We start from the raw sequence: 20691 nt of genomic DNA, 5'->3' as shown, positions 1-20691 counted from the left end.
GGTCATAGAACTGTGGACTTTATGAGTGTGTGTACAATCAGCTCATCTCTGTGAACTCTAAGATGTCCTTTTCTCCTCCTGTTCCTTAAGGGGGGTGAAAGTTAGTTAGGGGGTGTAGTTAGAGCAGAGCTCAGCAGATGCAGTCCTTTATCCTGACAAAATACTGTTAATTGTTTGCTGTTCCTTCCAGACAAAGAGCTCCTGATGCTCATGAGTACTTGCAGGGAAAGAGCTGGAGAAATCTAGTTGCATTTAAGGGAGGCTTTCCATGGCTTATGAAATGCAAAAAGAAACTCCAGTTTCAATGGCAAAAAGTTGCCATTAGTTGCTACGAGGACAGTAGTGACAACAAAACCCCCCAGAAGCTACAACCTTTTACAATGATTTCTGCACACCCTGTCCTGCTGGTGTGTGTTGTTTCTTGTTCCTGTTATGCTGTGGGGTGGCCCCTTAGAGCTGGATTGAAAGTCCCCTTGCTGCTTCTTGTTTTACTGGGAAATTACTGGGAATTGCCCAAAACTTGGGACCAGTACTGACTTTTTCATCTAGGACTCCTGGTAATAAATCATGTGTGGAGTCACTGAGGATTTGTATCTTTGACTTGTAGGTAGTTTTAATCTCTTTCAGACTGCTGCCAGTCATCATGTCAAGGAGAAATAGTGCTTTAGAATGCAATTATCATTGGTACAACATCCAGCTGGTGCCCAGTTACCTGAGGTGTATCCCTCAGAGATCAGTATTATGGTCTACACTGATTTTTACTTTGTTTTAAAGAACTTGGATGGTGGGATAAAATTTGGTGGGTACCAAGCAGGGGAGTGGTTGATATGCTGGAGAGCAGAGGTGTTCTTAGTGAGACCTCAACAGGCTGGAGAAGTTGTAACCTCATGGCCTTACCTGATGGAACTTACTGAAGTTTGGGTCTGGGTGGGGGATGCAATAACCCCTGCCTCAGGGGGTGAGAAAGCTGCTTTGTACTGAAAGACCTAAAGTCCTTGTAAGACCAGAAATTGAACAGGAATCAGCAGTGTGGCCTTGCAGGAAGGGCAGCCAGCTGCCTCCTGGAATGTAAATATGAAAGTGGATCCAGAAGGGCAAGGAAAGGCATTCTTTCCCTATTTATGGCACTTATCAGACTGCATTTGGAATACTCTGTGAGCATGGAGTCCTCTAGGACAAGGGGAAGGCTGGCATCACCTATCCAGTGGAGGATGGTGAGCGAGATGGTCAGGCGGCCTGAATACCTGACACGTGAGAGGAGAGGGTGCTGAATGGGTTTGTGCATCCTGGAGAGTGATGGGGACATCTCCTTGCTGTCTGGTAGCTATTGGGAGGGCATAGAGAGGGCAGTTCTGGGGTGTTCTTTGGGGTGCAGGTAGGGTTGGGTTAAGAGGCAGCAGGAACAACAAGGGAAGAGATTTTCCAACTGGATACTAGGATTTTTTTTTTTTACTCTGAGGGCAGTCAAACACAGGAACAAAGGTTGAGGGAGGTTTGGCAACCTGCCAGCCTTGGAGAGGCTCAAACTTCCCCTGGATAAGGTCCTGATAGAGCTGATCTAATGGATGTGATCTGAGTTGGAGTCAGATAAGAGTCCTCCAGAGGTCACTTCCAGCCTGCATCATTCTGAGTCACTGGGAAGGCCCTGGCATGCTGATGTGAACACCAAACCTTGTGTTGGGAACCTGCCTCACCTCAGCTTTTCCTTTTTGTTTGGAAATATATTCTGGTTTTGCCTGAGAACTCTTGCATGCTTGTACACTAAGCAAGCTCAGTCTTAGCCTTGGGAATAGCATCTAATATCAGTGTAGCCAGAGCTCCAAACATGTCAGCTAATAAAACTATTTATTTCTTCGTGTCCTTGCAAATGATAATGACATCTTACACCCAAGTGAATTTATGTTTATATCAAGACTTAGTCTTGTGTAAATTACTACAGCTATTTATAGGCAATTGGGCTGGATGGCTTAATAGCTTTAATGCTTGTTTGTTTTACAGGGCATCATGACTACTGGTGCTTCTGTAGACATTATCCAGCCTGATTATTTCTGGGCTTCTGTAATGTGTGAAATGGAAGATATTTTTAATTTACAGTGCTGGATTTTTATGGAACCTCATCAGATGGGAATATTACTTGTTATATCCATATTTGCTATTCCTATTGCTCAGTAAGGTATGAAAGGTGGCTGGGAAGACATAAGGACAGTCTTTGTCCAGCTTTAATTTCCTATTTATTTTCTGGAGGTGCAGACTAATGAGGATTTCTCCTTTTCACTAATGCTGTCCCATGCAGTACTTCCATGTGTCCAGTCCTGACATGTAGACAGTAACTTAATCACATTAATAAACCAAATTTGGGCTTTAGTTTAACTGTGAGCTGGTGTTGTGTAACAATTCATGGATTTATGATGGACAGGATTATATGAGTTTATATAATCATTTAGCTGGAAAAAAGATGATAGACAGACTTCAGGCTAATAGGTCTTCTCTGTCATGGCATAATCACAAAATCTGTCATGTAATTGCTTAAATGTGTCATTTAATTACTGTCATCTATAATCTGAGTAACAAGACACTGATAACTTGATAACCTGCTTGCCTGGGAATAAATGAACAAGATGTTGATAGCCCACTGGAGTCCAACACAGATCCACAGAAGGTTCCAGTCCAGGGATGTAGACATGAACACCAGGGAGCAGCCAAATACAGCATAAAAAGTTATTTCATACCAACAAAATCCACATTGTGCTAATTACTGGGGCTCCCATGCATGCTGATATTGGCTCTTTACTACAAACTAGTGTGTAATTATAGATATCTCCTGCATATGTTCTTTTCTATAGGCCTGCAACTGAACTTTGCCATGACTTGGGGAGACTCTCATTACCTTGGGCTGACAGGACTTGAAGTGATAGGAAAGAATGGTCTTGCATTAAAAATCAGCAAAGAACAGATTTCTGCTTCACCTCAAGACTTAAATGATCTTCCAGAGTATACAGGAGATTGCAGAACACTAGAAAAGTAAGTAGGAAAGAGTTGGGTTGTTGTGTCCACCAGTAGTTTTGGGTGCATTTTAAATCAAGCTTACTAAAACTTGATATAATTTTATCATTTTATGATGTTGACACATGTTAACCTCAACAGGATTTTCAGACATGAATGAGATGTTTCCAGTTTGAGTCAGGAGATGGTAAGTTGCCAGGTTGGTAGCTCTGTGAAGGACTTTCCAGGCAGGACTGTAGGTGTTCTGCAGCATCTGGCAATGCATATGAAGTGATAGTTATGCAGAATAAAAGTTTTTCAAACTGGCAAACAGGGTATTGCACAAGTAGGTTCTGTTCTTTTGGCAATTCTGCAGCTTTTTTGATTCCAATGATATTTTTTTCACTGGCCAGGTGTAGTTCCTCAAAACAAATTGCACTTCCTTAGTGGGAACAGAGTAGAAATCACAGGCTATAGGTCTGGAGAGGAATGGAGATTCCTTGTAATTGAAGCTGCATCCAGTTGTTTCCCAGCCATATCTCAATTTTAAAGGGTATTTTTAGTTGTATTTTAGTTGTATTCAGGTTTACTTGTATATAATTCCTCAGTTCTTCTGCCTGTTTGTAAGAAAATCTCTTCTGTAGGCATCATTACTCAAGAAATCTCCCCATGAGATAGAGATCCTGGTGCTGCAGTCTCTCCAGGTTCCACCAGGATGGACCCAGATGCAAAAAAGTCCTTGAGCTTCCTCTTGGTTTCTTATTTTTGACTTCCCTTTTTACAGCCTCCTCAGTTCTTCATCCTACAGAAGTTCTGGCAGGCTTTCTGCTCCTGATGAATTTGAGGGGTTTTATTTATAGTACCTTTAGCTTGATAGCCTTCAGACTTTTTTTTTTTTTTTTTTTTTTTTTTTGTCCTGTGCAGCCTTCCAGACTTTATGATCCTATCAGCTTGGGGTTTTTTGATCATGACTGTTGTTGAAAGATGCCTTGTAATAACTTTTTGTCCTGCCATTCAGCCAGGCTGCCTTTGATTTATCAAGTCCTCCCTCTTTCTAACATCTTTCTTAGTGAGTGGGGTACATTTGTTCTGTGCTTCCAGTGTGATATCCCTTCATATCTTCTCTGAGCTATGTAAAGATGTTGGGGTTTTGTTTTTTTGTTTTTTTAAATCATCATTTTTGCTTCAGAAACTTTTTAGACACAAGAAGTAGAGGCTTTTTTTCCTTTTGATATTTCTGCTATCATCTTGACTATGACTACACTGCAGTGCTCTTGAACTGTAGCATTTGGAGCAGATCCTGTGTACTGTTCAGGACTGATTCAAGGATTATGTCTTCTCTCATGGGCTCCCTAATCAGCTTCTCTGTGAAAGAGTTATTATTCAAATCTTTTTAAGAAACTGCCAAGTTTGGCACTCATTCTTCCATTAAGCTTCTAAATAAATTGTGAGCACACAGGGCAGTGTACAAAAGTAATTACAATGGCCAATTAATTCCCATTCTCCATTATTCCTTCTCTGTATGCCATGTTTTGTGGTAGAACATCAAGTCAAAATTCCAAAATGAGGAAATAATGGATTTAACTTTATCTAGTCAGTCTGGAGCCTGCATTCTTATGAAAAGACTTTTTCATGCTGCTAAAAAGCTTCTCTAAAAAGCAGGAATATGCCCAAATGTGTGTATGATGAGGAATGTGAACAAACTCTGGTTCTTCTCTGGATTAGCTCCTTGCCAGAGTCAGTGCAGTTATATTGGCAGAGAAACACACTGCAGAGTGTCACAGGCACTAGTTTAGGCATGAAACTATATTAATAAGTTATATTGTATATATATAGTTTTGCCTTAGGCTATTTCATCACGAGGTTGTCAAGCTTTCCTCTGCCTGCCCCTGTTGACTCAAGGGAAGCCTAAGGATTTTTATTTTTCTCCTTAAATGGACCCAACTAAAGGAAGAAGCATCTTTAGCTCAATGATACATATTGTTTTATATACCTCTTGTACTTTTTAATTGCATGGGCATGGGCACAATAAGCCCTGGAAAGTGGAAATGACATCTAGACAAAAAATTAACACCTAGTCAAGTCCCTGCCTTTCAGGAGAAAAGCATGCTTTTCCTTTTCTTGCAGCTAATGGATTTTTCTCTTTGTAGTTTAATAGATGGGACTAATATCACAGTAGAAGATGACCATATGTGGCTCATTCCCTTCTCTTTTGGAGAAGATCATCTGCTCACCATCCATTTTGATAAAATGGAAAGCATTGCAGGGCTTCGCTTTTGGAACTATAATAAATCTCCAGAGGATACCTATAGAGGGGTAAGTAAAAGAAAAGGAGCACTGCCAGCAAAAATATACAGCAGAGCATTGGGAAATTGGTACTGTGATAAATGAATATAGCTGCCTTAATGGAACACAGTAAATCTTTCTGGATTGTCTGAGTCTGAATTTTGTGGCAGGTATAATGCATTTGTCTCCACAAACAGCAAATATTGAAAAAAAGCCAGAGATAGTTTAAGGAAATCTTCATAGCTGATTTTTCTAAGAGACATATACAGTAGCACATATTATTTTTTGAGATGTATGATTCTGAAGTGGTATCCTCTCAGTATCTGTGGTGTGATTCTCTATTTCCTGGAACACTGTAGACCAGGGGACACTTCTCCAACAGAAATTCTGTTCAGATACCTTACACAAGGCCAGTCAACCTATGCTGCCTTTTCCAAGAAGAGTCTCAACCTTAATTTAGGGAAGTTGACATCTTCAAGCAGTTTGGCCACATGAGGTTGGCTACAATTGAATAACTTACCCCCCCCTCTTCTTTTTCCAGTTTTCCTACTTTGTACTCTTTTCCTTGACTTTATTGTTGGGACTGACTGGCAGTTGTCATCTGTTGGAGATATGTCACATCTAGCTGGGGCTCAGTGTTTGGATCTCCCTTATTTCTCTCTTTATTTCTGGGAAGATGTAGATACAGTTGTATTAATAACGAAGCAGTTGCTGTTGAGTGCACAGACAGCTGATGAATCCTTTTGTTTCCAGTTCTTCCCTTCACATTTGCTGTTGCATTCTTGATGTCCAAGCTCAGTCAGTAATTAAGAAGAAATGGGACTGGGCAGGCTGGTAGAAAAGACTTTAGAAATGCTTCTGTCTGTACATTTACATTCCAGGCATTGCTGTAGCATGAGCAGTACACAAGCAGGAGGTGTTCCTTCCCCAGGACAGAGCCCTGGCATCTTTTAATATCAGCATGGAGTGGTGTTGAGTGACCAAAGTCTGGCCAAAGACTCCCAGAGCACAAGAGCTTTCATTTAAGCCACAGCTCAGTTAGAGATTTTAACACTTGGCCCCTGATTCTGTAACTCTTTGCATTAGTGCAACATGTTTGAGACATGGGAAGGTGCAGGAGTGTGGTGAGCAGCACACCATCTAGATATACCCCCTGTGTATTTTATTTATGTATATCACTGGGGGTCTTCACTAAAATCTCTTATGGGATGGGAAGGATTTGGCATACAGGAAGGACTCTCTTTTCCCTGGGAGAGTGGTACAGCAGTGATGGGAGACTTTGAAAACTAAATTTGGCAAAGCCTTAAGCAACCTGATGTAGCTTTTCATGCTGCTTTGCTCTGAGCAGGAGCTGTGGCTGGAGATGTGCAGGAGATCCCTTCCAACCTAAATCTTTCTGGAGTTCTGTGTCCAAAGAGCAATAAAAAGAGCTGTCTTTTCAGTGGGGATGGGTAATGTTTTTCACCTCCATTATCAGCCCAAGCTTCTCCCAGGCAGAGCAGAGGAGTGGAGTTTGAACATGAAGTCTCATATCAAATCATCTCCCCATCTGTGTGTCTCAGTTATTAAAGGAGAGAAAGAAATAGCCAAACCCCTAAAATCTAACATGGAATTTGATCTCTGGAGGCCAACCCAAGAAAGAAAGAAAGATTTTCACAGTTTACTTTGCTAGATAGAAGTGTCAAGTCTGATAAAGTGTGCTTGCAGGTGGCATGCCCTTAAGTCCCATAACAGTTGGTGGGTACAATTTAGATGAGGAGTTCATACCTGCAGTCCTCAAAAAGAATAAAATAAATTCTTTGGAAAACTGAAGATGCAGGGTTTCTGCTGGGCCCCAGGAAAGAGGCTTTAGCCTGTGAACCTGGGGCATGATGCCATCTGTCTCTTGAAGTATTGCTGTTCCTTCTAAGAACCAGTGCCTGGGCATGAGATGTAATGGTTTGGTAGGCAGCTGGAGCCTGGTGGATTCTATTCATAGCTTTAGTATGAGGGGGTAATGGCAGTGACTGTCAAAATGAAGGCTTGTCTGCTATTTCCAGCTCTGGGAAAAATTACCTTGTGAAAGCTTTGTTATGTGATTTGTAAAATGCTGTGTGTGATGGTTGAGTGCCTTCTCAGATGATGAAAATGACTTGGACATGAGGGCTGTAAAGGGCACATAAATATAAGCAGCTGTGGTATAATAGGTAAGATTTCATCTCCAGGTCTCTGGACTTCCCAGTCAATACGTGTTTCCTAAACTGAAATATATTGCAGTGGATTTTTTCCCTTCTTCTCCTTACTTCTCCTTTCTGCCTCCTGGCAGACTGATTCAGCTGGAAAGCAACATGCAGAAGAGTCTGTGATACAAATTGGAGATTTCCCTTCTTTGTTCCCAAACTTACTAAAATGAAACCATACATAGTTATTTCTCTGTATGTGCTACTCAAACATTCCCTCCTGAATAATCTTCATGCTGTATGGAAATGAACTGAGCACTTTCTCCAGTCTAGTACAGTACCCAAAGTTTTCAAATCAAGGAATGTGTAGCTTACTTAAAATGGTAATTGAATAAAAAGTCATTTACCAATGGAAAAAACTATGAGCTGTTATGAAAATCAGGTCACTGATAATACACAGGTTTGCAGAAAACTCAATGTTTTTAACTTCTTCTTAGACACCTAAGATTGGAATTTTAGCTAAAAATACTGCACAGATTTTTCAATAGAAATCCTAATAATGAAAATTGAAATATTTGCATACAAAACTAAATTAGCCTCAGATTATCATATAGACATCAGCAGCAAATCCACAGTTTAGAAAAATGACTCCCGTTACCTTTAGACTAAATTAAGACTTTGATTAACTAAATGAATCTAGTCCATTAATCAGCAAGCTTTACTCACAGTGCTACTTGATGTATTTTACAGATATTAGGGGTAGTGCAAACCCTAGTGCAGTAAATGCTGCTTGTGATTAACATTAGTTGTAGTTTAGCAAATTCCAGGGCAAAATGCAGTGATAATTGTTGCTACATGGCTGGGATCAGCTCCTGGGGCTGGGGGAAGGGGCCAGGACTCCTGCATTGTCTACATAAGTGTCTGAATTATTTTTTTATTATTATTATTTAGTTGTATGACAATCTGTGCAACTGTGATGGGGACAAGGCTCAATTCTTTGTGCCTGCTGGGATTGCCTCCTCTTCCTTCATATGCCCTTAGGTTACCCAGGGCATAGCTTGGTAGATGAGTTTGTGTGATCCTGGAAAAGCTAAATAGATCCTGCCAAAAAGCTAAATAGATCCTGCTCAAAGCTAAATAGAAGTGGTGAAACCCAGGCTTTCTGTAAATGTGACAGAGACACAGAAGAGTCTGCTCTGGAGAGAGCCCCAGGTGATGGGGTTTCTCCAGGCAAGCTCCAGCCTGAGCTGGGCAGTCAGAATTGAGGATGTCTCCCCACATCCCCTCTGGGACAGGAGCACTGTCCCACTGAATCATCTTGAGACATTTAGGTTGGAAAGGACCTTTCAGTTCATTGTGTCCAATCATTAGCCCAGCACTGAACATCCCTCAGTCCCTCCTCTATGGGGCTTTTCAGTCTCTCCAGGGATGGTGACTCCCCCCTGCCCTGGGCAGCCTGTTCCAGTGTTTGATAAGCTGTTCAGTGAAGAAAAGTTTCACTTTGCTGGGATCTAGCAAGATGCAGTAATTGAAAAATCTTTTCAAAATATGTTTTTTATTTTTTTCCCCCCAAATCTCTCCTATCCCACTCAGTGTCAGCTCTGGTGCTCTGAATTACAACTTGTATCTCCTGGTTTAAGCTGCCCTTTGCCAAAGGATGTCATATGATGATGAGATAAATATAACAAAAATATTGACGTTTATTTCAGCCTCTGGAGTGAATGTAGTAGTTTTGGATCTGTTTTATTTTGTGTAGTGTGATGCCATGTCATCTAATGGGAATTTTTTTTTTACCAAGGCCAAGGTAGTCCATGTGTTGCTGGATGGTTCCAGTGTCTCCCCACCAGAGGGCTTTCTGATCCGCAAGGGACCAGGCAACTGCCACTTCGACTTTGCCCAGGAAATTCTCTTTCTTGACTACCTGCAGCCCCAGATGAATAAGAAAGCACAAAGGAGGTAAAGTGGGATGTTTTTGCTCTCTGACACACACAATTTCTCTTGACTGCTCAGTGTTCTTTCTGGGAGCCAATTGTATGAGGCACCTGGGTTCAAATGTGCAGCCCAGCAAAATGCTGCCTTGGGTTTTAGCTACATCCTGCTCATCAGATTTTACTGAGATCAGAGGACAAGCCAGTCCCTGGCTACAGAAAGGGAGTGATGTTTGTGGAGGGTTAGGTCTTTGCTTTTGTTCTTTTCTGAATGAGTCAAGAGTACATAAAGAAACTGTTCAGTCTACAGGGTTGGTCTTTTTGTTTATTTGGGTTTTTTTGGCAGGACTATTTCAAAGAGAATGGAACAAGCTAGTATGGACTATGAAGCACCATTAATGCCATGTGGTTGTATCCTTCTCTGATGTTTTCTTGTCAGATGGAATTATTTTAGAGGTTTATTGTATGGTTGTGAGTCCTGAGCTTTTGGAATGCAACGATTTCTGGTGCTTGTAAAGATGAAGAAGATACCAAGAATATGAGAGAGACTTCCATTAAGTATGAATTAAGAACAAATAAATGGAACATCATATATGAACGGGTGACCTGTTTTCAGATAACTCTGGCAGCTTTTTCTCCTGCCTTTTTATAAGTCATCCATGCTGGAGCTAGAGGTCTGTTAGCAGAGGATCCAGCCAGCCCAACAAAGCTAGAAGTAGTCTTTGTATTTTTGGGCATCTTTGACTGTTTGTCTCATTCTGTGTCTTTATTAAGTTTGATCTGAACTCCTTAATATTTTTGCTAATTTTCTTAATGTTTGTGGCTTTTAAACTGAAGTTTTCCTTGATAAAGCACAGCTTTTGTGATCATGCTTGGTCCCATTAGAATCCATTAGGTTATTCTAACCAAGTTAAGTCACAGGTGATTTTTTTTCCACTCTTCTAAACTGCAAATATGAATGTTTGTCATTGAGATGTGGGCTGCACAATAACTTTTGAAACTCCAAATTAGTCTGGCAGAGCAAAGCATCAGTACCAACATTTTCCTTAATAGCTTTTTGCTTCTCAGTTATTTTCCAGTTTCAGCTTCTGACAAGTTGGGGTGACCCTTACTACATCGGTCTGAATGGGCTGGAGTTGTTCAATGAACATGGAGACCAAATCTTGCTGACTGAGAACAGTATCCTTCTGAGGCCCTGCAGCTCCTCTGTCCCCTCCAGATACACTTTGCTCCCTGGCAGATTATCCTTTGGCATCCCTGCCTCCTTCCTCCAAATTGCCAGTTTAACCCCTGTGGTTCCCCTGTAGTTGTGTGAGGATACATGTTGCCTCATGGTTTTATGTATTCTTTATACTTTCAGAGCATTTCTCTCTAAATGGAAGGCACCAACACAGCAGGACAAGGTTAGAGAAGGGAAAGCCTAAGAAAGATGGGGTATTTTTGACTATCAACATTTATGTGTGGTATAAAAAGTTTCTTGAGCTTCAAATATGTAAGAGAAGGTTGAGTTCAGTTCTTTGTAATGCAACTTTTCATTACTCCACAAGAAAGAATTTTTTTATAACTCTTGTTCTGGAGCTTTAGGCTATTCTAGACACCTGATCAAGTCATAAAGATAAGGGCTGAAACTTTGAATTTGATTCAGTGTTCCCTGGGTAACCAACAGAGGGGAATGAAGGACATGTTTGAAAGGTTTGTGGTCATCAGGGTTACACTTGATGTGCCAGTGCTCTGTACCAGCTATTCTCTTAAGAGCTGAAAGCTTTGTACCCCAAAGTATAATTTCACAAAGTTCAGTGCCAGGGAAGAAATAGTTTCTTAGCTAACTAGGAAGGATACAAAGCAGGGATGCTGCATGAGTTGTATTTCTCTAAAGATCCTCATTGCCTAATAAATAGAGAATACAATGAAAAGGGTAGTAAAGGCTTTTTGCTGAGTGCTGTTTGTATCTTATATGATGCACGATGAACTCCAGACATCTGTAATGGAGAAGGAGCATTTTGAAATTGAAAAGTGGTAGCAAATTATTTTTTAAGAAGAGAGCATCTCTAACTGAGCTTTTACATGACATGTCTTGGTGGGACCAGCCCAGGTAAAGATAGCTCAGTTCCTTTTGAATGATTGCCTAGTTCTGCCTGCACAGGAGTGTGGTTTGGATGTATGAGCATCCCCACCAGAGAACATTTGTCTTAGTGCAGTACTAAATGTGATAATTCAGTACTGAGGCTGGAGTGAGCTTTTCTTAACCAGTTGAGGCATTGCTTTGTTATTCCTTCAAGTCTTTATAGGTTCTCACAGAGTCAAAAAAAGGACCAAGGCAAAGAAATGTCCCTGAAACCGTAGTGCTAGGGATTTATAGTTCTGATGGCAGTGCCACCCATCCACACTTCTTTGCAGGTCTTTAACATATATATAATTTTAATTTCCATGTTGTTCTCTTATGGAGAAAATCTGATTATTTAGCCTGTTTCATCTAGAACAGATGAACAGATCCTATGAACATCACAGAATGTTTCATCTTTTCTTCCCAAAGAGCTGAAAGAAGCCCTCACTGGGCAGCTACTAATTTTTATCAGAAACCTTTGAGGTCTGACTGATGACTGCCTCCTGCCAGGATGCTTTTCTTGTCCTTGATTTTTCACCAGTTCATGCTAAAAAACCCAGAGCTTTGCACAAAAACTGGGAAGTGCCTATTCCTGACAAGGGAACTCTATTGATGCAGTGGGAATACATATTTGAAAAGAAATAAAACACAGATAGGTAATTTATTCCTATTTTGAGAATAATTTTGCAAGTCTTTAAAGCTGTGCCCCCAAGTTCCTATGTGAACTACTTGGAGTAATTTTAAGTTCTCCTGCTCGTGGAATCTAGAAGAGCAAGCACAAAATTTTAAATATGGTCTTTCTGAAACAAGCTTTTTGGTTATTTATACTTAAAGTTGTTTTTCAGATATTGCTGCTTTTCCAGATAGTGTCAACATTTTAGAAGGTGTATCTGGGGACATCAGAACTCCAGACAAACTGATTGACAGGGTAAATGACACAACTGATGGCAGACATATGTGGCTTGCACCAATTCTTCCTGGTTTGGTATGTTTTCCATTTTCATTCCATTTTAGTGCTGGGCACAGATGTAGCTGGCAGCATACAGTATTTTTAGGTAAATTTGCCATTAGTAAATGATACTAAATCAGTGCCTTTTAGCAGAAGTTTGTCTTCTGACAGTTCTTCTTGGCTGCATAGAGAGCAGCAGAATAGATTTCCTGGGTTTTTAATCTCCTTCTTTCTTCATGGTGTGACATCTCTGCTAGTCTTGGAAGTTCTTCTGCTGTTTTTTTCAGTTGCTGTGATAAAGATAATGACAAATGAGTTTAATATGCTTGTTTTGTGCAGTAAACACCTTTCAGGCAGGTGCAGGCTCTGATCTCTAATTCAGGAATTTGCATTCAACACAGATAATGAGATGTTAAAAAAAAAATCTCCCTGCTGTAGAAACATTCCTTGCTTTTTGTAAGAACAAATTTGAGATGACAGACTTAGGATTTCATGTCCCAAGGCCCTAATTCAGCCATTTTAGGAAACCCCATAGTTCAACTATGGGGTATGAAATATCTAAAGAGAAATGTAGATAAACTGATGAGTTCTGGCTTTGTTCTGGGAGGGGGCATTTATTATGAACATAACAGAGATGCATTTATTCTGTAGAAGAGGATGGATTAATTTCAAAAGTTACAGAATGTAAACCTGATGCATGGGATCTGCTGTAATTTACTGTGTTGGAAAAATCCTTACTCAATACTTAATTATGCCCAAATTGTTTTCTGGAAAATCCCAGATCAAAGCATCTCTGTAGGGCACATCTACCTTTCTTTTTCCAGTTAAAGGGAAAAAACCATGATTTAACCCAATTAAAAATATCTTCACCAGTGCATCAGAAGATGCTGCAGAGGATGCTAGAAATGAAGCTAAAGATATGTAGGCCTAAAATTGATATAGTAGCTGATGAAAGGAACAGCACAGAATTAACTGCACCAGGAGGATTTGTGTTGTTAAATAAATTCTCTTTTACAGGTGAATAGGGTATATGTCATTTTTGATGTACCTACTACTGTGTCAATGATCAAGTTATGGAATTATGCCAAAACACCTAAGAGGGGGGTGAAAGAATTTGGGGTAAGTAATTTTTGCATGCATCTTGTATGTTTTGATGAGTCAGCTTCACTGGTTTCTGCACTTATTTTCACAGTTTACTGAAGTGTGATTCCATAGAATCTCAAAGGATGGGATTCATCTCATTTAACTCTGCATTTGGTATCAACATGACTAATCTGTGCCAGTCATCTGTCCTCCCTTTCTTGTCCTGGGAAAGAATGTTTTATGTGACATTTTTCTTAGATAATTGTCTTAAGGACAGGGTGATGCTTTCCTTTTTCCACTCACTAGAGAGCAGGTCTGTGTTTAAACCAGAAACCCAAATTTAAGACAGCTGAAGTGAGGTGAGATTGATGAATTCCTAGATTTAAAAGTGATTCACTCCAGCTGATGGAATAGCAATTATGTAAAACATGAAATACATTTTTAATTACCTACTTGAAGGCTGCATTAGAAACATCAGTGAGAAGACAAAATCTTGAAGAAAAAAAATAATCAAAACCCAGCAGTATATAGAGAGAAATGGAAGCTTGAAGGACCAAAAGCTAAAGCAATGATCAGACTTGTGAAAGAGAAGGGGCAAAATGACTTGTAGTGAATTGACAGAGACAACTGGTGAAAGCAATGCCTGAATTTTAGGTGCTTTGTTTGTTTTTTTACATATCTTTAGCTTCTGGTGGATGACTTGCTTGTGTACAATGGGATTCTGGATATGGTGAACCATGTAGTACCAGGCATCCTCCCAACCTGTGAGCCAGTGGTCCCCTATCACACCATTCTCTTCACAGATGATGAGAAGATTTGCCATCAGGAGAAGAGAACTGTAATTAGGTATGTGAGTGGCTCTTGATTTGAGGAAAATGTCTTGTTTGCAAGTAATGACTTTATGTGACTCATGGCAGCATTATGGGTGTTGTTACAGAAGATTCCTCTAAAGCACTCTAAGGTTCACTTAATGGTCACCTGTGGATTTTAGATATCAGGACCAGATTAGTGGCTTTGTTTGTAAGCATTTTTTTAGCACTTACTGGGAGTCATGATTCATGTTTATATATGTATTCATGGAAGGCTATAGTAAAAAAAAACAGAATTCAGGCTTCCTTAGAGAAAAAATGATGCATCTCAATGATATTACAAGAAGGAAAAATAAAGAAAGTTAATGTAAAAGAACCAGGCCTGAAATGTAAAGAAAGTCCTCTAATTTGGCACAGATTCTAACTGAGGAACCAACGTTCTGTAGTTTTATAAATGTTCCAATGTAATGAAATACTTTAATGAGAAATGAATTGCATGCAGAGGAATGGCACTGGAAGGCAGTAAGATGGCAATATCCCTGAAAATATGACATGCAGTGAAAAATGCACTTATATGTAGAATGCCAGGACTGATACAGCCTAAAAGGCAGTTTCTAGCAAAGGAAATAAAAATTGAAAGAACAGTTTACTTCAAATGAGATTAAAGAGTGAAAAAATGAAAGCTTATAGAAATAAATATTGTTACAGATTGCACAGCTAACAGATTGCACAAGTGCACATACATCACTTAGGAAAAAAGACAACAGTTTGGCATTCAGAAATGGCACAGTTTTGTCAGAAGAATATTCAGATATTTAGAAATAGGTGGAAGGAATGTAAGCTGCCCTGATTAAGAACAGCAGTTACCATTTGCCTGCAGGATTTGCTGTCTTTTGTTTCTTTAAAGCATTGGCTGCTGGCCACTGGTACTGTCAGATGTTCAAATAAATCTGTATTGTTTGGATGTGTTGTGGTAGCTTCATGTTTTTGTACAAGTGGCTCTGTTGTCATGGTAAAAATTGGAGGTAAATGGTTTTTCTAGCTAAAAAGTTACTGAAATGAAAATGTCCTGAGGGAATGTGAGTTTAAAGAAATTTTTTAGTGGGATATTAAAAGGAGGAGGAGAAATGAACCTCTCCTTTCTTCAGCTTAACATCTCTCAGTAAAATGATTCCACTTCCAGCAGAGCAGCACTAGCTGGCATCCTAGATTTATAAGACATACTCTTTATTTAGTTTTTAGTGGGATTTAGTTTTGGGGTCACACAAATGACATGATCTGTTTTACAGTGAAGAACATGCTGAGTCTCTCCCCTTCCTGACTTCTGTGCAGGGCTTTGTTTTTCTTCCTAGCCTGTTTTCCAATCTTCTTTTCCCTTTTTCATCTCCTGCCCTGATAAAATCCAGGGTACTTGAGCAGTAGAAGACAGATCCCTTACTACCTGCTGGATAGAACCCATCCATTTTAAAAATGTTCTGAGATTTTTATATTGTTGCTTCTGGTTTTGGCCTCTTCTCTTCCACATATCACTGCTTAATATTTTATGAGCCCTGAACCTGATTCTGATGTTATCATCAATAGTGCACAGTCTGAGTTACTTCATTATTGGTTCCTGAGTTTCACTTGGAAGTTTGAAAGACATTACATTTATCTCCAAAACTAGAAACCTCTTTTGTGCTTTATTTGTAGAAAAAGAACATTTTTTTCCCCCAAAGACATGGCTGGTCTGGTTTTACCTATTTGAAAGGGAGGAGTTATTTAGTGATGTTGTTTAAAACTTTCCATTCAGCTCATTTTTTTTTTCTGTAATGTATTTAATTTAACTTTGAAGTTTTTCTTTCCCCAAAAGAAAACATTAACATTTTTCAGCAGCTTGCAAACAATTTGTCACAGTAAATGAACTTTGTTTAGCTCAGAAAATTTTCAAATATTGTTGTATCAACATTACACAACAGCATTAAGTTCCATATAGGGACTTTTATGCCTTCTTCTAACAGCACCATTTGAAAATCTCACTTTGGTTAATGTGCTTAAAGGCAGGAAAGAAACTTGTGAAGTGAATATGATATTTATATTTGAATGTATGCCTGAATGAATGCCACTAATTAAAACTGGCAAGGAATCCTTCAGGTGGATGCTGACAAAATCTCTTTTCTAGATAGTCTCACGTGCTGTGGCTGTGCTTCATAGCTTTGTTTAGCCTCCAGGACTGAGTAACTTCTTTGATAACCTTTTCCAGGACTCTCACAACTTTTCAGTGATGATTATTTTGGCTAATGTACTGATTTTAATCTTTTCAGCAGTCACATGGGAGATCAGGATGTACGAATGATGAATGAAAATGAGATTGTCACCAACAGCAAGAAGAAGCAGGTTGTGGCTAACCCAGGTTTGTTCTCTCTCCTTGGTTTTTTTTTTACACAAACAGTATGGGAAATGAACATTGAGAGAAACCTAAGCTGGGGAAAGTGGGAGCACAGCTCTTCTTAGCTCTACTTTTTCTAGCATAGGAAAGCAAACCAGGAATGTTGTATTCTCATGGATTTGGTTTTTTTCTATAAATCTGAAAGTGGGTAATAAAAATTGAAGACATTTCTGGCTTGTAATCACCCCTTATACTGATACATCCACACAAGTCCTCAGGAAAGAAACTGAGTAAAGGCAAACTGAAAACTGGTATTAATTGTGAAGGTTCAGAGATAGCTTTTGGAATTACAGGCTCCTTGCATTAAGCAGCTTTAGAGGTGATGCATCTGTGTCTAAGAATTAGCTGTTTGTTGCTCCTCAAACAAATCTAAAATCGTGGTTAGTGTAACCAGGGAGAAAACATATTGACTTTATCCCTCCCACTGTCTTCCTGGTTGGTCTTTTCTCTTACAAAGTGATAATTAAAAAGGCAACCTCCCTTTTTCCCAAGGAGAGAAAGTAGATTGTATTTATAGTCTGAAGTGTTCCAGTCACTCCTTGTAAATTACTCAGAACAGCTCCCTAAATACATTACAAATTCTCAGCCAAGCTGGTATATTCATGATTGGTTTTCTCTCCTGAGCATGACACTTTTTCCCATTAATTTCTCTCGAAAATGTTACAGAAATTATTTGCTGGCTTTTAATAACAGTTCTGGAGGAGAAAGATTTGAAATGCCATAGCCTTTACAAACACAGCTTCAAGTTATTAGTATCTGAGCACTGGCTGCACCAGAAGTATTTTGACCATCTCTGTGCCTGTTGTAATGACCTCCTGGGGCAGACACACTAAAGAAAAGCTCTCATCACCAGGGCTGTCTCATCCTTTGTCCCCACAGTAAGGACACAGAATGCCTGTCTAGTTCTTGGGTGAGGATTGCCCCTTGTCTTCTCCTGCACTACTCACTGGTGTCTGCTGCAGTGGTTGGTAACACACATTTTAGGATGATTTGAATTGGAGGAGACCTTTGGGGTCCCTCTGGAAGGAAGGATCAACCTCCAGTGTCAGCACTGAATCTGTGTCAGATTCCAGAGGAAAGTGATTCCATGGGGCTGTGAGAAAATCGTCATCAGTCACTGTCAACATAAGAAACACTACTGAGAGGAGTAGCTTTGCTTTCCTTCTGGGAGGGGAAGAGAAATGGGCATGTCTCTTCCTCATTTGGCTCTGTGGTTTCACTGTTAATAACTCTGAAAACAAGCACTCCATTTTCCCTAACAGCTCTGCGTCCCAAAACCTGCTTGAGTGAAACAGGACTGCAGAGGAGGAGAAGATAACAAGGGATTGGGATTGGAAAGTCCTCAATACTTCCAGCCCCAAACACCTCCAATCTAACTCTTCAAGAAATACATCATCCAACTGGAAGATTTTCCATATCTGCTGCTGCTGGATCATCTTTGAAGAGGAACTTTGATTCACTACAGCACATTTTCTGCAGTATGAAGTTCAAATAATTCAGTTTTCTGATTTTTTTATAATCTGCCTAGTTTTTTTTCCCCCTCTCTTAATTGAAAATCCAGGGAAGAACAAAAAGGAGTGAGTGGGAACCTTACTGCTAACTGACAACTGTTCCTGCCAGCTTCCAAGAACTTGGGTGAAGCAGGATGGTCATGAGAGGCATTCAGAGTATTTCTCAAGCTTTAATTCCTAACTCCTAGCTGGATGATCACAAAGCTTCTCATTAGAAGAAATGTTCTGCTTTGTCTCTGCCTGTAGATAATTATTTGGGAACTGCACTTAGAGGAATTTTTCATCTCCCTGTTTCTGGGCTGCCACTGTGGGTTTTGATGCTCTGGCTCTCCCAAGGGGCTGATGCTGTTTCTGACACCTGGAGAAGTCTCACTGGGCTTGCAGAAGTGGGGTTAATGCTTTTAGAAAATGGAACTCAGGAAATGGGTTTATCATGGTTTAATGATGAAGTTTCAACTGTCACTTCTTTCATCTTTTGCAGTGAAATAATTATTTCTTTTCATTATTTCACTACCATGAAAAAAGCAAAATGATGTTATGCCTGGAGAGCTGTTGACAGGAGCTCTACACATTCTTATGAGTTCTCCTGCTCCAGAGCAATGCTCTTTTCCCCTGTTTTGCCTGAATTTTGTTACATGAACAGAGAGTCCACACCTCAGTGCAGTACCAGCCAGACCCATTTCCAGCAACATATTCTCACTCTGAGAAAAGGTAATTGCATTTTAACTAGCAGGAGGTAAGGAGGGAACAGCATTTTTAGACTGAGAATACCTTGCTTATGTGGTCATTTAACCAAAAATTTAACCAGATAATTATGCTGCAGGATTTTTAGCTATGCAAATGTACTTTTCATTGACGATTTCTTGGTTGTAACAATCTGTAAATCTCTTCCATAGAAGATTTTGTTCTCGTTTAGAACTTGCTCATTGTTTCCAGACAGAAGTGAATGCACTGCAGTCAGTACATGCTTCTAGACAGGAAACAAGGTACATAATTGCTGCTTCTGTTACAGAATCAAAATGTTCTGCTTCCCTTATTGTACAAAATCAGGAGTGCAATATCTTGCATATTTGCTTACACCAAGCATACTTCTGGGCTGTTGTCAGCTTAGTTGAAAAGGCACGAGATGCATTTCCTAGATTTCTGTGGGCTTACAAAGCAAGAAAATGGATTTTGTACTAAACACGAGGCACTTCTAAATGTAAACTACTGTATACAAGTAAACTGTACTTTGTCTGAAGGCTCTTCCCAAACTGCACTGACAAAAGATCCCTCTGTTGTTCTGAGAACTGTCTCCCCTGGTCTGTTTGCAAGAATACCTTTGCCAGGAATCAGGTTTTCATTTTTGCTCCAAAGCAGGCAACTGCTACATGCAACTCCCAAAATGACAAAAGAGAAGGAGCTGGAAGGAAGATTATTGGTAGGGCTAAGAACAGATACAAATGTTTGGAAAAGGAGAGGCTGTTGCAAGTTTTTTAAGACACAACCCCAGATTTGTCATATAGGCAGCCTTTAGATGAGAGCTGTCACATTGTTTGTTCTCCTGAAACAATTGCATCAAGCTGGAAGAGAACTTAAATCCATCTTGTTTCCTGACAGAATTGCATCCCTGTTGTCAGGAAATGGATGTGGGAAGGAGGACTTTTTATGCTCATCTGTGTTCTCTCTGCCTGGAGCATCTCCTGTCCTATGTGGTGAACTAATGATTTTTCAACCCTAATCCTTTGGGATAACTCCAGGTTTTGTAAATTACTGCAAAGCAGTTGTTCAAGCTCAGGTGTGTCACAGTTCTCTGTTCCAAGGTCACCAATTCTTCATCTCTGGTCAGTTGGTAACTGCATCCTGTTTTTTCACACCTTTTGCCTCTGCAAATCTGTATCCTGTCTGGCACAGAGTGCTGGGCTTCTACCTTCTGTCAGCCTCTCCTAGCAGCTCCTTTTACTTTCCCCAGAATTGCCACACTGTGGAAAAGACCATCAAAGGCTTTGAAATAATTCCAAAATACTGTGAAGTTGTGAAACATCTTCTCCTGCAGTGTTTTTGTCTGAAAGGGTTTGCCAGCCTGCTGCCTGCTCTGGAGGGACATACACCACCCAGGCCTAATGAAGCCTTTGGTTCAAGTCAGTTGTACACAGAAAATAGCAAAATGCTTAGAAAATGCTTCAATAATTTCTGTGGGGCAGGAGGTGTCAGCATTCACATCTCAGCACCAGTGAGAAGGGCAATCACCAACAATAATTAAGTGTTCTAGTCAGTCCTATATACTCCTGTGTGGGTATTCAACTCATTTCTACATTAATTGCAGTTTAAAAACGGTTTTATTCCAATTTTTGCTGTTTTTGAACTAAGAAGTCACCAGTACATCCATGTCAGACTGGGATGTACAGGAGGGAGGAGAGCAAGAGCAAACATGCAATCAGGAAAATCCCCATGGAGCACTTCAGTCAATGTCAGG

General features: G+C 40.0%; 1 protein-coding gene across 1 annotated transcript in view; it reads left to right on the top strand.

Moving 5' to 3' along the window:
* The window catches only part of KIAA0556 (KIAA0556 ortholog), a 45855-nt gene extending 27438 nt beyond the window's left edge, over positions 1 to 18417 (top strand). The window contains exons 15-24 of the mRNA XM_030460050.1: positions 2844 to 3021; positions 5133 to 5298; positions 9226 to 9383; positions 9702 to 9766; positions 10424 to 10534; positions 12305 to 12444; positions 13426 to 13527; positions 14177 to 14337; positions 16601 to 16689; positions 17988 to 18417. Coding sequence (XP_030315910.1) covers positions 2844 to 3021; positions 5133 to 5298; positions 9226 to 9383; positions 9702 to 9766; positions 10424 to 10534; positions 12305 to 12444; positions 13426 to 13527; positions 14177 to 14337; positions 16601 to 16689; positions 17988 to 18043 — 1226 coding nt within the window. The 3' untranslated portion in view covers positions 18044 to 18417. The remainder of the gene's footprint in view (positions 1 to 2843; positions 3022 to 5132; positions 5299 to 9225; positions 9384 to 9701; positions 9767 to 10423; positions 10535 to 12304; positions 12445 to 13425; positions 13528 to 14176; positions 14338 to 16600; positions 16690 to 17987) is intronic.
* The last annotated feature ends 2274 nt before the right edge of the window (positions 18418 to 20691 follow it).

Source organism: Calypte anna, chromosome 14 (genome assembly GCF_003957555.1).
Source record: "Calypte anna isolate BGI_N300 chromosome 14, bCalAnn1_v1.p, whole genome shotgun sequence".
In the NCBI taxonomy this organism is placed as follows: domain Eukaryota; kingdom Metazoa; phylum Chordata; class Aves; order Apodiformes; family Trochilidae; genus Calypte; species Calypte anna.
Note: the sequence above shows the minus strand (reverse complement) of the source record. Positions and strands in the feature narration are given on the sequence as shown.